Here is a 13,468-nt window from a genome sequence, read left to right as displayed (position 1 = left end):
TCATTGGGATTCCCTTTCTGCTCAGCAGGGTTGGTTATATGGCCACAAGTCAAAGCCCTGTGGTTACAGCCCTCCCTCAAAAATCAGACCAAAAAAAAAAAAGAGTTTTGTCTGCTAGCAGCCACTTGTGCAATCTGTGAAGCACTGGGCAGACATTTGACACAGGCCTGATGGTTTTTAGAAGCTATAGACATGCACACACCCTCCCCAACCTAAAATAACACCAGCAAGCTGCTTGTGAAGCAATATGCTGATGACATCAAAGATGCCTTTTTAAGCAGAAATCATGTCACAATCATGATGATGACTCAAATTTGATTTATGATAAATTTTTGTATGAGAGTGCGCACCTTACTGCATCAAGCTTAAGGTTATCTCATTCTACATGTTAAAAATGTGAATGTAAAAGTACACTTGCTATAATAGTGATTTTGAAACAAACAGCAATCAAAGAAGACCTTGGCTATCTTGCAGTTGCTGGCACAGGTTCTCTAGAACCATTATTACATCTTAAATAGATTTCACCCTGGGAAAGCATTTAGTGAAGGCTGAGTTCATCCATTGCTTGAGATAGGCCAGGGAATATGAATATTCCAGGTTTAAGGCTGCAAATGCAGCAGAAGCAGCTGCCTTAAAGGCACATGCAAAACAACCCTAACAGGTGGACACAGCTGGCATCCCTCATGGAGCAGTGAGGCAGCACCAGGGGAACAGCAGCTGCTGCTGGGGCCAGAACAATCCTGGAAGTCAAAGAACTCATCATGGAGCAGAGGGGCAGGAGTGAAGGTGGGAGCTCAGAGAGGAAAGAGAGGCTGAGGTGGAGAACTATCAGAACATGGTGTGGAAGCTGGAGGTGATGGAAAGCTGCCAGCTTTCAGCTGATGGAAACAGCCCAAGCAGGAGATGGACTGTAGGATTTTTGTGGAGGAAAGAACATCAGTGCTTGGTAGGGGGACAGGAGAATCAAAGGCTGAGCTGACTTTTCCTACTGCTCCCCAGATAATGAGGCTGAAGCACAAGGAGAGCCAGCTCTGCCACAGGCCTGGTGCCAAGTGCTTTGTGAAGTGCTCCTTGCCTGTTCTGAGGAGAGTTACACAAGGTAAGGCTTTATTCATAAGTGCCTGATGGATCCTGTGTGTGCAACAGCTCCTACCAGCAGAGCAGTGTTTGTGGGAAATGTTAGGAAGAGTGTCTAAGAGAGATAAAGCCTTTGAGCTGCAGATGAAGCTGCCAGCCCTCATTTCCAGCTTGTCAGAGCAAGTCCTCCTTGAAGTCAGCAGGCTGGAATGAAGAGAATCTGGCATTTGTGCATGGATGTATGGCTCAGGCAGGCAGGGCGGAGCGGCTGCCTTTAATCAGACTTTCCACAAAGCAGGGGCAGAGGGAGTGGCCAAAGGCACTGAGTGACGGGCGTTAGCTGCTGCCCATCCACAAATTCCTCCCCTCCGATTTCGGATTTCAAGCCTGACCTCCTTTCCTGCTTCCACTAGCCCCTAGAGCTGGAGGGGAAGGGCCATACAGGACTGGAATCTGAGAGTACTTTGCATTCTCAGAATTGCTGGGGGGTGTGAGAGGCAGCACACACTTGTCTGGTGAACTGACAAATTCCACAACAGCTGATGGCTCCCAGCAGTAGCTGCACGCAGGTAGCTGCAGGGCTAAACCCCACTATTCCAAAATTCACTTTTCCAAGTGCTAACCTGTGGTATTCACATGCCCTCTGAACAGAGAGAAGCTGTGAGACAAGCAGAGAAGGAAAACACAATTCTTATCTCTCTTGCTGTGTCTGTGTTGTGCTAAAGCAGAATGCAATATGGAGATTGTTTACCCAAGGTGAAAATGTTTTGTTCCCTTGGCCTACCAGGGCCAAGAAGTGTGTGTGTGTCATGGGACAGTCAGGAGAGAATCAGAGATGAGTGCAGTTCTGTGCAGTTGTGAGCAAAAGTGAGAGCATGGCAGATTCAGTTTAGATGAAATGTACATAGTATAGTATAATAAAATAATTCATTAGCCTTCTGATGATGGAGTCAGATACATCATTCTCTCCCCCCTTCATTGGAGTCATCTTTGATTTACAATACTAACCCACTGCAGCTCACCTGCTGGGTCACAGCTGATTGTGAAGCCTCTTCACCCACAGTGCATCAAAAAGGAGCAAAACTCCAAAACATTTTAATCCAGCTGCCTACTAGAGCATAAAGAATTCCAGCACAAACTACATTTGGTTGTTTTCTACCCTCACAATGAGCCTCCAGTCCACTACATCACACAGAGCTTCAATTCCATCTAGAAATAGCCTCTTGAGGTCTCTGTTGCAGGATGGCATTCTTAAATTTTGTTTCCTTGTGTGCCACTGCTGTTGGTGACAGCAATGAATTGCAGGAACCTGCACGTATGCCTGGAGTGGGCACGGAGCCACATCCGACCTCTGGCACAGAAGGTTTTGGCAGCCGAATTGACTCCTTCTCCCCTCCCCTTTCTGCCTGTGTCTCTCATGGCATGCCCAGCTACCACAACACAGTGACCTTGTTCTACTACCCACCAAAAATGCCTTGTTAGAGTCCCACAGGGCTCAAAGGTTCTTTGGATCTTTACACCTGGTGAAAAGCAGGGCAAAAGTGGGAATCTCTGCATCCACACCTGGGTAAGGTATTCCCCATCCTGACCCTCAGTGCACTGGCTCTCCCAAACTCCATCCATGGAAAAAACAATGCTCTAGAAAGGGGAGGGGAGCAAAATATTCCAGACACTAGTGCCCAACTTGACCCCTGTGCCTTGGGCTCCTCTCCCTGGTTTGGATGCTGCCACTCTGAGGATGCTTTGGCAAGAGGCAAACAGACAGCAGCTTTTCCTGGCTCTGTGTCCAAGTGTGTGCAGCCTGAAAAGATTTATCAGTGCCTCTCTCTCCCTGATCTGATAGCACATTACAGGGCACCAGCAGTGCAGGACTCAGGGGCAGGTGCTCCTGCACTGCTCAGGAGCTGGGACTGTGGGAGCTTGGGAATGCTCATTATGAGCAGTGGAGTGGAGATGGCCTGTTCTGTTTGTAAACCTCGATAAAGCCAACATTTAGAAAGAAACTAATTACCATTTATGTCCCAAACAGCTGGCCTAGCTCCACATCCACATGCTGGGAGGTTTTGGTGCCAACCAGCCCACACATCAGAGCACAAAAGTCCCCCAGTGTGACTGCAGAACCTTCCAGCAAACAAACTTCTCACTAGCACTGACTTCAAGGATCAAAACACAGCAGTGTAAGAATAGAACAACCACACACATCATTCCCACATCATTACACTACAGACACTTGTCCAAGGTGAAAAGGGCACAGAAAATGTCCTCCGAGGTGCCAGAGGGCAGTCCCAGGCTGCTGTCAGCTGGCCTGGCCAGCTGATGTTACTGTGACAGCCTCTGTCCCAGCTGGGCCTGTCCTGGCCCTCTCCCACTCTGGACTGGGACTAAGATCCATTCAGCTCTGAGCAGACAGTCCAGGGAACTGAACAAACAGAAAATGTTGGTTTTTGTCATCACTGCTCTCCCAGCTTTGTTTCAAAGGGTTAATCAAAGGGTCAAATGGATGCAAGTACAAGGCAGGGAGTGGAGGACTACAGGGAAACCAATTAAAATTGGTTCAGTGAAAGGAGGGACAAGATGATCTTTAAGTCCCTTCCAACCCATTCTATGATTCTAAACAGAACTGATATCAGGATAAGCTTATCTTAGATGCTGGGGGAATACAAAAGAAAGGGCATTTCATGGAAGTGACATGGAAGAAGCTCCAAGACTCTCTGGCTGCTTGTTCATCCCCTCCCCTGTGCACATCCTCATGCCTTGAGCACTGAAATCCTGGAGAAGCGACACAAGGACAGTATCACCCCCAGCAGCCCTGGGGACAGGCCCAGGAATGCCACCAGGGGTGCAGCCTGTCATCTGCAGTGCACCAGGAGCAGGGAAGCAGCACCATAAATCACCTAATCTGACAGATGGGGATCCTATCCCAGCACTGCTCTGCTACTCCCAAAAAATGCAAAAACTGACACTTTTGGCCTTAGAAATGAGGGCTGATGCTGGTGGGTTGTGGTTGCCAGCACACAGGAGAGGAGCAGCTCACTCCACACACTCATCACTGAGCCATTTATTGACCCAAATGAACCTCCCCATCCCCTATCAATTCAGAAATGTCAATCCAGCCCACACTAAACACTGATTGATTTTCTACTCTAACGAGCACCGTGTCACATTTGTGTTAACTACTCATCAGTTCAGATAAGTGGTTTGCAATTAAGATAATTTGAGACCAGTACAAGTGTGGCCTGAAAAGCACTTCCAAGAGTTCAGCATAGAGAAATTCACTGCTCAAAACAGACAGCCAGGTACCAAGCTGACAGCTACACCAGAATTTGCCTTTCCAAACCAAAAAATTCTGTCACAACCCAATTTTTCTTTGGAAGGCAATAACTGGCTCATACAAAGATTTCTTCCCCGATGCGAACACTCACCCTGCAGCAACACTGATTTCTGATTTCCTTCCTCTCAGGTGACACCACAATCCTTTCACAGGTGCTCCCTTATTCTGATGGCAGGCAGGCAGCATTCCAGCAAAGCTGCAGTCAGGGACAAACAGCCAACTTGACTGAAGCCTCCAGAGAAAAATAAACAGTTACAGGAGAGCAGCTTTGAGTTCCATGGCCGTGAGCCTGGACATAGCTCACATTCTCATCCTACACAGAGCCACTTTGTGGAATTTTCCTCCCAGTGCAAGTGGTTTGGACACCAGCAGCTGCCAGTGCAACACATTCAGGTTACAGTTGGAACTCCCCTGTCCCCACCTAGATCCGGAAACTTCAGAGCAGACACTTGGCAACCACTCAGGTTTCAGTTTGAAAGAGAGAGATCAAACAGCCTCCTGCACAACACAAGGGTTTTTTGCATAGAGAACACCACATCTCTTGCAACATTTCCTCTTCACATGGAGCCTTCACGACCAGTGTGCCAGAGCAGCAGGGAAGTCCTCAGTCCCTCCCAGCACTCACTACCTGCCAGGCTGCCAGCACCAGCCATGCCCTGCTTTTCTCTCCAGGAAGTGCAGCTCATCTCTTTTTTTACTCTCCTTTCTGCTTCTTCCTTGTATCAAGACACAAATACCTCAAATCAGATTCGTTTCTATTTGAGTCAAATAACGTCTGAAAGCTTTACCCTAATATGTAAATGGCTCATAACCATCAGCCCTTGTATTCTTTAATTATATCAGGCAAAGAGAAAAGACACTGTGCTTCTTCATTATGTTGCTTTTCTTAAAAGTTCTAAGAGACTTTACCACACCTGGTTTGGAAATATCTCTTGCATAAATTATCCCAAATTCCTCCTAGCTTTCTCAAACCCCTGCAAAAGCAGTCATGAGAGTGCTGTTTCTTCTGTGGGTTTAGAGGACACCTCTTTGGTGATCTTAAAGGACAATATTTTAAGGTATTGAACAGACAGGCAGCACTGCAGCTCACCTGCACCATTTTTACAATAAAGACTCAAACAATTTACAGAGCTTATACAATCAAGACTCAAACAATTCCAGCTTTCTGCTGGAAACTAAATTTTTAAGTGCTGAAACTAAGCTCCAACTGAAGGAATACAAGAGCCAAGACAATGGGCATTTGTCCCCAAGTTATTCCATGAAGCTGAGCTTTAATATTCTTCAGCTGAATAGTCTGAGAGTCCCCTTCTTCAGGAGGATGTGGAGGCCAACAGAGCAAAAAGAGATTGATCAGATCTCTGATATGGGCTTATTTTGGCCTCACCACCTTTTCTGCCTCCCACACATCTTTATCTCCATCTAACTTTTCCAGCCTCCACTTTTTGGCCTCTACTTTCCTTGCTGACCTCCCACACTATTTTGGCCTCCCACTCCTTTTCAGTTTCTGCTTTTTCTATTGGTCTCCCACCCTTTCTTAGCCTCCACTTTTCCTTCTGGGTTTTCAGCCCCTGACTTTCTCTCAGACCAGCACAGAATATTCAAACCCCTTCAAGGTTATGAATTTGTAAATTCCCTTTCCAAACAACCACGTTTCACCTTGATATGTCCATCCACACTTTTTCTACACCCCAGCTGATCAGAAATAACCCATGACTATCCTGACACCTTGCAGTCAAGACTTGGGTTTATGTCCAAGGAAACCTGGTGGTTCTCTCAGTAATTCCAAGCCTGCTAGGATTATCACAGCACTGTACAGTTGTTTTAATGGAATTATAAAAGTAAAACATGAGAATTTCTGGGATGGTAAAAGTTGATGCTCTAAGCTTTGCTAATAGCTCCATAAACTGCTGTTCCCAGGTCCTATCCACCAGATTCCTGGACAGAAGTTCAGCAAAATTAAATATAATCTGCATTCCCACAGAGTGCTATAGTTGGGCACACACAAAAACACACACTGTACTTTTCTGCAGAACTTGCTTTTGATCCCCTCACCCACTTATAAGAGCAAACAAATCCATGCACAAACAAAATGAGGATTTTGCAAGTCACATATTTTGTATTCGCCTTCATTATGAGACAAAGGTTTTCCTTTTTGTTTTCCAACAAAATTGTGTCCAAAACAGCCTGTAATTTTGGGAAAAACATAAAATAAGCTTTTTGAATACACTATCTAAAATGAAACACTTGGTTTACTTGAGAAATGTGATGGGTGCTCTGCTGGTTGGTGCACTTGGTTGTTTACTCGAACCCCAAAACCAACCAGGGACACAAACCCTGGCTGTTGTTAAAACCTTTTCAGGTGTCATGGGTGGGGAGGGAAGTTTCCTGTAACATCTGTGAGAAAATCCCATGCTAACACAGAACAGCAGATCATGAGTCAGGAAAAAGCAGAAAAGCTCACAACTGAACTCGAGGGCTCACTCAAAGGAGGCAAAAGAAACATCTGTTTTTCTGTCTGAGTTCCAGTTCTGTCAGAGAGAATTCCTGGCTTCCTGATGCAAAGGTGTGGCTTTCCCTCCCAAGAAGAACAAGAGGCAATTTCAAACAGACTCCAAAAGTCCTAAGAGTGGAGGACAACCTGTTATTTAAAACAACAAGATGTGTGGACACAGAACAAGGCTTCTAATTTGGAAGGTTCAATAAAACTCTAGAGAAGCCCAGCACTAATTTGTGCAATAATCTTCCCTGTCTCCAAACCACACCATTGCACTCACCAGCTTTTACTGCAGATTAAAACCTGAGCTGCAGCAGCAGCATTTGCAATGCAGTGCTGTGTGGTGGTGCAAATATGCACCAGGTTTTGTTTTTTCCAAAAAGTTGGTTATAGTGTGCAGCCTTGTAAAGCACAGAACTGCATATTTTAGTTATTAAACTTCACAAACAAGTCTGGCTGTTGAAAGTCATTTCCCTGAGTAAACAATGACTCAGTGTGGGCTGTATAATGTACAAGTTATTAGTTACTGTTAGTGAGTTTAAAAAAACTCAACTCTATACAAAGGCCTGCTTCAGAATGGAAAATAGTTTTCCTCCTACTTCTATAGTTCCAGTTATATTGTTTCAGTGGAATTTAATTTTCTAAAAAGCTAAACAGATCACTATCTCTTCATTATATAATTGGACATTGACTTAACTGGACCCTTCAGCCATGAACAATATGTGCAGTGTGAAAGCTGAGTTTACCCTTTTTTCTGTTCTCAGTTTGGCATTATAATGCTGAAGTAAAGCTGATTCTTTCCTGGATAGGAATAGTCCATCTAGACCTGGCATCAGGTGACAATGAAAACAGACATAAAGATAGCCATAAAATATTGAGGATATGGTAATGAAGAAAAATGCAATTGCAAGCTCAATAAAATCCTCTGACAAACACTGCTCCCTAGTTGAATTACAGCTCCTTCCATAATCCCCCTCTTCATTAGCAAAATGGCCAAATACACCTGGTGATTGTCAGCTGGCAGAAGGCACCAGGATCACTCTGCCTAATGAAACTCAGCTGCTGAGGCACCAAGGTTTCCCTGCAGCCTCAAAGCCCCTCCAAAGGCTGTTTTCCTGTTCCAGTGTGCGCTGTCCCAGGGTAGGAGCACATCTCTGAGTTACCTTTTGTAAGGGGGAAATCTCTGGTCAGACACCAGAACACTAAAAGGAAATACAGAGTCAGATCACAGAACATCCTGAGCTGGAGGGATCCACAAGGATTATCTATTCCAACTCTTGGCCCTGCACAGACACCCAACAATCCCACCCTGAGCATCCCTGGCAGTGTTGTCCAAACTCTCCTGGAGCTCTGGCAGCCTCGGGGCTGTGCCCATTCCCTGGGGAGCCTGGGCAGTGCCCAGCACCCTCTGGGGAAGAACTTTTGCCTAAAATCCAACCTAAACCTGCCCTGCCACAGCTCCAGCTGCTCCCTCCTCCTGTCACAGGGCAGAGGAAGCTGCAGCCCCCAGTGAGGTCTGACCTCAGTCTCCTCTTCTCCAGGCTGAACAAACCAAGTGACCTCAGCTGCTCTTTATAGGACTTCCCCTCTAGACCTTTCATCATCTTTACAGCAAACTCTGTGGTGAAATTTTACTAGTAAAGTGACTTCAAAAGAAATTACCAAAATAAATTTCAAGGCCCAGCTCTAGCTTGCAGAGCCCAGCCTGCAGGCTGAGTGCCATCACAGCTGTGTCACAGAGCACTTTTTAGTCATTCATGGACTCTCCATTTCCTGGCAAATATCACAACACATTTTGACACGACATTCTTCACCACCAACAATGACACTGCCCATTCAGTGACAGAGCTCTCAGTGACTGCAGCCTGCTGTACCTCCCAGCCCTGGGACTTCACTGCCCAGAGGAAAAACACTCCAAAAGGTACTGCCAAAATGTCAAATTCTACGTCCATTTATTATCAGCTGCTGAACTGAATCACAGGAAGGGTGGTGGCCAGGCTGGCCCAAGGTCACTGTACTGGTTAAAGGGCTGAGAGTGTCCCAGGAAAACTGGACATTGGCCAGCTTGACCTGACCAAATGCTTTCCTAAAGAAAAAAGCTGCCAGGGAGAGCTATCCATGCATGCATGAATGCCACAGGAGTTCTAAATACTAACCTTTACTGCCTTCCAGTACAGGAATTTAATATAGAATAGTCTACACTGGAGATATATAGCAACAGAAAAGGTACTGGCCCTGCTGCTCCTTGCTGTATTTAAATGTTTAAATATTTAAATAAGGCAGGGCTGTAAGGAACACTTCCACCCCCACAGAACATGACTCAGTTACAAATTACTAGAGATTTGTCCACTCCAAACCTTCTGCCAGAACAAGCCTTGGTAGCCTTTCACACTGACTTTTGCTGCCTGCTTCCATCGTATTAATATTTTCTGGAAAGAGCTGGTCACCCACCTCACTAATACATCAACAAGAAATATGCAGAAGAGGACACAAAATACAGAGGAGGATATTTTCCAGCAGAGAGATCCCTGAATCCAGGCACAGAGAGGTACAGCACAAGTGGCTCCCTCCAGGCAGAAAAAGAACTGTGCTGCAATCTCAGAGGAACACAAGGCATGCAAACCTCACCCACTAGAGCTGACAGCAGGTTGGATGGATGGTTTCTGGAGAAGCCAGGGATAGCAATCCTAGGCAGAGCCAACCACATCACTGAGGAGCTGGTTCCACAGCAGTAAAGCAGTGTTTAACACAGGAAAAGCCCTGACAGGAGACACACACGTGCCATAATTGCAATCACTTTATGCCAGCACAAAGGTCCCACCTGACCCCAGCCCTCCCTGCCTCTGTGCAGATGTTGCTGTGCTCACACAGAGAGCTGGGCTGGGGAATGCTCCTCACAAATCTCCTCCTCACAAATCCCCTGTTTGTTTGGCTGCTCAGTTCTGATTTGGATCAGTTCTCAGCAGTTAACCACCTTTGGCTGCCACTGCTAGAGGTAACCCAGAGCACAACACAGATGGTTTTCCCCACCACACAAATCAGCCTTTCTAAACGGTTCTTTAGCCTGTGTGAAAGGACAAGTGATTGAGTTACATCTCTTACAAAGGGCTGCGGCACAGACCAGCCCCGGGGAAATCTGTACTTGAGTTCCCTCCACCTCCTTTTCTGCAGCACCTGTAACACACCAGCTTCTCCCAAACACACACTTGTCCTCCAGAAGGCACTGCTGGTTATCTGAGAATAGTGCTCACTCATCAGTCCTTTGAACTGGGAGGCAAAGTGCTGCAGCCCAGTGCTCCTCAGTATTTTCCATGCTGGAGGCATTCACAGCTGCCAGGTAAGAGCCAGGAGAAGGGGCACTGGGAGCTGGGTTTTATACACTGCCCTGGGACTGTGGCAGCTGCTGCAGTTTGCTTTTCCTGCATTTGGAGCAGACTGTTCCTTGGGACAGGGGTAGAGGAATTTGTCCTGTTCCTAGAAAGCATGTGGTTCCTAATGCAGTAATAAGAAACATGACACTACAAAGAGAAAATCCCAAATATCTGAACAAGACTAAGACTATCTTAGCTTTGCACAAAGACATCCATAGAGTTTGAGCTTATTCATAGAAAGAAACACTACATTTAATGTTATAAACCGTTGTTAGCCCCCAGTTTTTTACTGGCCTTCCTCCAGTGGGGTTAGATCAAATAAAAAAATAAAAATGGCTTGACTCATTTTGTCAGCATCTGTGTAAGTTCTATTACAGTTGTTATAAATCCTGAAGATGTACTGTAAATCACAAGTTTCTTCACTATTAATTATGCAGGAGAGAACAGAAATTACACACTGTGGATCCTGACTCACATGGGATCTCTCACTCCTTAGTGTGTTATGATTCACACCTTTTTTTTTTTTTTTCTTTTTAAAAATAAATCCATGCTTTATACAGTGATAAATTAGAGCATGTGTTCAGTGTAACACTCCATTGGTCCCTGCCAGGCAGAACACAAAATTCATATTTACACAGCCCCTTCCTAGAACACAGGATTATTATATCCACTATCAAAACTAAAACCCCTGAAGTGTTATGACAGTGGTTGCCATATCAGGACCTACTGTGAAAATTAAGAACTCATCAGTTCCATAAGCCTTAGGCAGTTTCTAAAAGTTTTGAAAAGGTGCTGACAACTGGCAATTGTCTATTGCTCCAAAAGGGGATGAAAGAAAAATGCCTTTCTTCCCAAGTACTCTAAGATGTGGTTCTGTTTTCATGGCTTGTCCCACCAACCAAGCAAATTTTCTCATTTGTCACTTTAAAAAACTAAGCAGCTGCCATCCAAAAGTAGTTCTGAAGGAGCCTTCCCCCCCAAGCAACTGTCAGAGAGAGATTAAATACCAGAATAATCTCTGTATTGTATCTCAGAACCACTTTTCCTCTGCAATCCTCCCAACAAGAAGAATGCAGCTCAAGCCAGCTTACTTGGAAAATTCAAGTTACTAGAATGAGTTGCTCATTCAGGCAGAGTCAGATTCCTCCCATGAGTCACTGTCACTTAAAACAATTAACTCCAGATATATTAGAACTGGGGAAAACCGGCATGGAAAGCAGCACTAGAGATGGGGACCCCCTGAGCCTCAGTGGGGACGCAGACCTGTGGTCTAAGTTGGAGAAGGTAAGGAGTTTGACCATCTCCACCTGTGAGACAGGGCTAACTAGAGAGGGCACTTCCCCATGAAGCGCTTTGGGGCACCTGTGCAAGCACTGACAAAGAAGGAAGAATTCCTTCAATGTGAACAGTCAGCGCTGCGCATAGCAGGGTGGATCACACCCAGCAGCGCTCGGAGCTGTAACACAAGTTCGGGATGTCCAGGAAGCCTGTCTTGACAAGGGCAAGCCGAGCCGCCTGGAGCCCCGGCCGTGCCACGGCCACGTCTGAGCCGGGAGCGGCCCCGCCCTGCCCCGGCTCCGCTCGGGCTCCCCGCGGGCAGCGCTCGCCCCGTGCCGGGCAGGGATGCGCGCAGGGAAAGCGTTACCGGAGTGCAGCCACCGACCGCCCGGGAGCCGGGCAGCGAACAACTGCGGCGGGCAGCTGGAGCCACGCCGTGCCGCCACCGGCATGTCAGCTGCTCTACCCCGCTCATTTGTTCCTTCCGTGGAGAACGTTTCGAGTTTCCGGGAAGGTCGGCGGCTACGGGGAACGGCCGAGCCGCGGCCGCCCGGGGCGCTGCCCCCGCGCCGCCCCGCGCGCCCCGCAGCCCGCGGCCATGTGCCCGAGCGCGGGGAGCGCCGGTGCCGCCGGCCAGCCGGGCGGGACACACCGCGCACAACGACCGACGGACCGACCGCTCGCTCGGCCCCCCCGGCCCCGCTCACCTGCGCTCGGTGCCCCGGGACGCGCGGCTCGGGGCCCTGCGGCGGCTCCGCGAGCGCCTCGGCGCCGACTGCCCGCGGGAGCCCGCGCCGCGCCGCTAGTGAGCATGTCCGAGCGCCGGGCATGCGGGCTGCGGGCCGCTGCTCCGCCCTCACCTGCACCGGCCCCGCAGCTCCGCCGCGACCCCGCCTCGCCTCCGGGGCCGGCCCGCGCTGGTTATGTTGTCGGCGGCAGCAGCATCCTGCTGAGCAGCTTGTGCAGCGAGCTGCTGCTGTTGCCTCCAAGGGCAGACGCACCTGTCGGCTGCAGACGGACAAGATAAACGTCGAACGCTGATGGTAATTCTACCGGCCCCTCCTGGCTGTGGGAGTCATCAGAAGTGCATGTTCCTGGGAAGGACGCAGGTGGAGTTCGCTCTGGAGTGATTGCACCGAGCTCGGGTAACCATCTGCTGCTCACAGCAGATTGGTTCATCCCACACAGGTGTGAAATACCCGAGGCAGTCTCGTCAGGCTCTACAGGAAATACTACGCACTGAACTCCAACAGCCTGAACCACTCTGAGCTAAAAGAGTAAAAAAGCTCTGCTCTTGCCACTCCTGCAGCAGTTTAAAGTATCTTAAAGTTTCTCTTAAACCACCCCTCTCTGGCCACTGCTTGACACACAAAGTAGCAAGTTATCATTTCACGGAATGTTAATAAGTGTTTAAAACTTTTTATAAAGTTGAACCGATACCTTTTCTCTCTTTGATGTCTTCCCCAGGACCTCGGCACACGCTAAAGGAACATTCAGCCCTGGGAACAACACTTCAGTCCTGCCAGAGTTCCCTAATAACGCTACACATCAGTCAGTAATACTCCTGCAAACCAAAGAACCCCAGAATTGCCACTGTCTCCTCTCCTAATAAGGCAGAGGAAGCTGTAGGCTTTTTCTGAGGTAAAATGACTCTACCTGACAATTGTGTAACCACACAGTAAATGTCTCAGCTCATTTTCAGATTGAGTTTCAGATTAGTCACTAGAAAGACAATGCTAGGAAACAGCAGCAACATGCACAGATGTGCACTTCAGTACAAGATGGCTCTACCAGAGCTGAAGATCTGTTAAATAGGTTTTAGATAGCTAAGACAGAGAGAGAGAGAAATTCACAGTTGCACTTAGGTACTTTCAAATCTTTTTAAATTTTACTCAGTTCCTTTTCTTTGGGCTCCTT

At 47.5% G+C, this 13,468-nt stretch overlaps 1 protein-coding gene across 3 annotated transcripts in view; it reads right to left on the bottom strand.

The window, feature by feature from the left end:
* Positions 1–12,694, bottom strand: part of MYO1C (myosin IC) — a 50,032-nt gene extending 37,338 nt beyond the window's left edge. Inside the window, exon 1 of one of the 3 annotated variants that reach the window (XM_050981601.1) lies at positions 12,553–12,694. Coding sequence is in view for 1 of the 3 variants with exons in the window: in XM_050981599.1 (XP_050837556.1) it covers positions 12,259–12,381 (123 nt within the window). In the remaining 2 variants the exon portion in view is untranslated. Of the gene's footprint in view, positions 1–4,499; positions 4,758–12,258; positions 12,394–12,552 lie in introns of those variants that run through there. The other 2 variants (XM_050981599.1, XM_050981602.1) reach the window with 2 other exon arrangements.
* Positions 12,695–13,468: the final 774 nt, after the last annotated feature.

This window comes from Serinus canaria, chromosome 19, assembly GCF_022539315.1.
Source record: "Serinus canaria isolate serCan28SL12 chromosome 19, serCan2020, whole genome shotgun sequence".
Classification (NCBI taxonomy): domain Eukaryota; kingdom Metazoa; phylum Chordata; class Aves; order Passeriformes; family Fringillidae; genus Serinus; species Serinus canaria.
The sequence above is the reverse complement of the archived record's forward strand: the minus strand, read 5'-3'. Positions and strand labels throughout refer to the sequence as shown.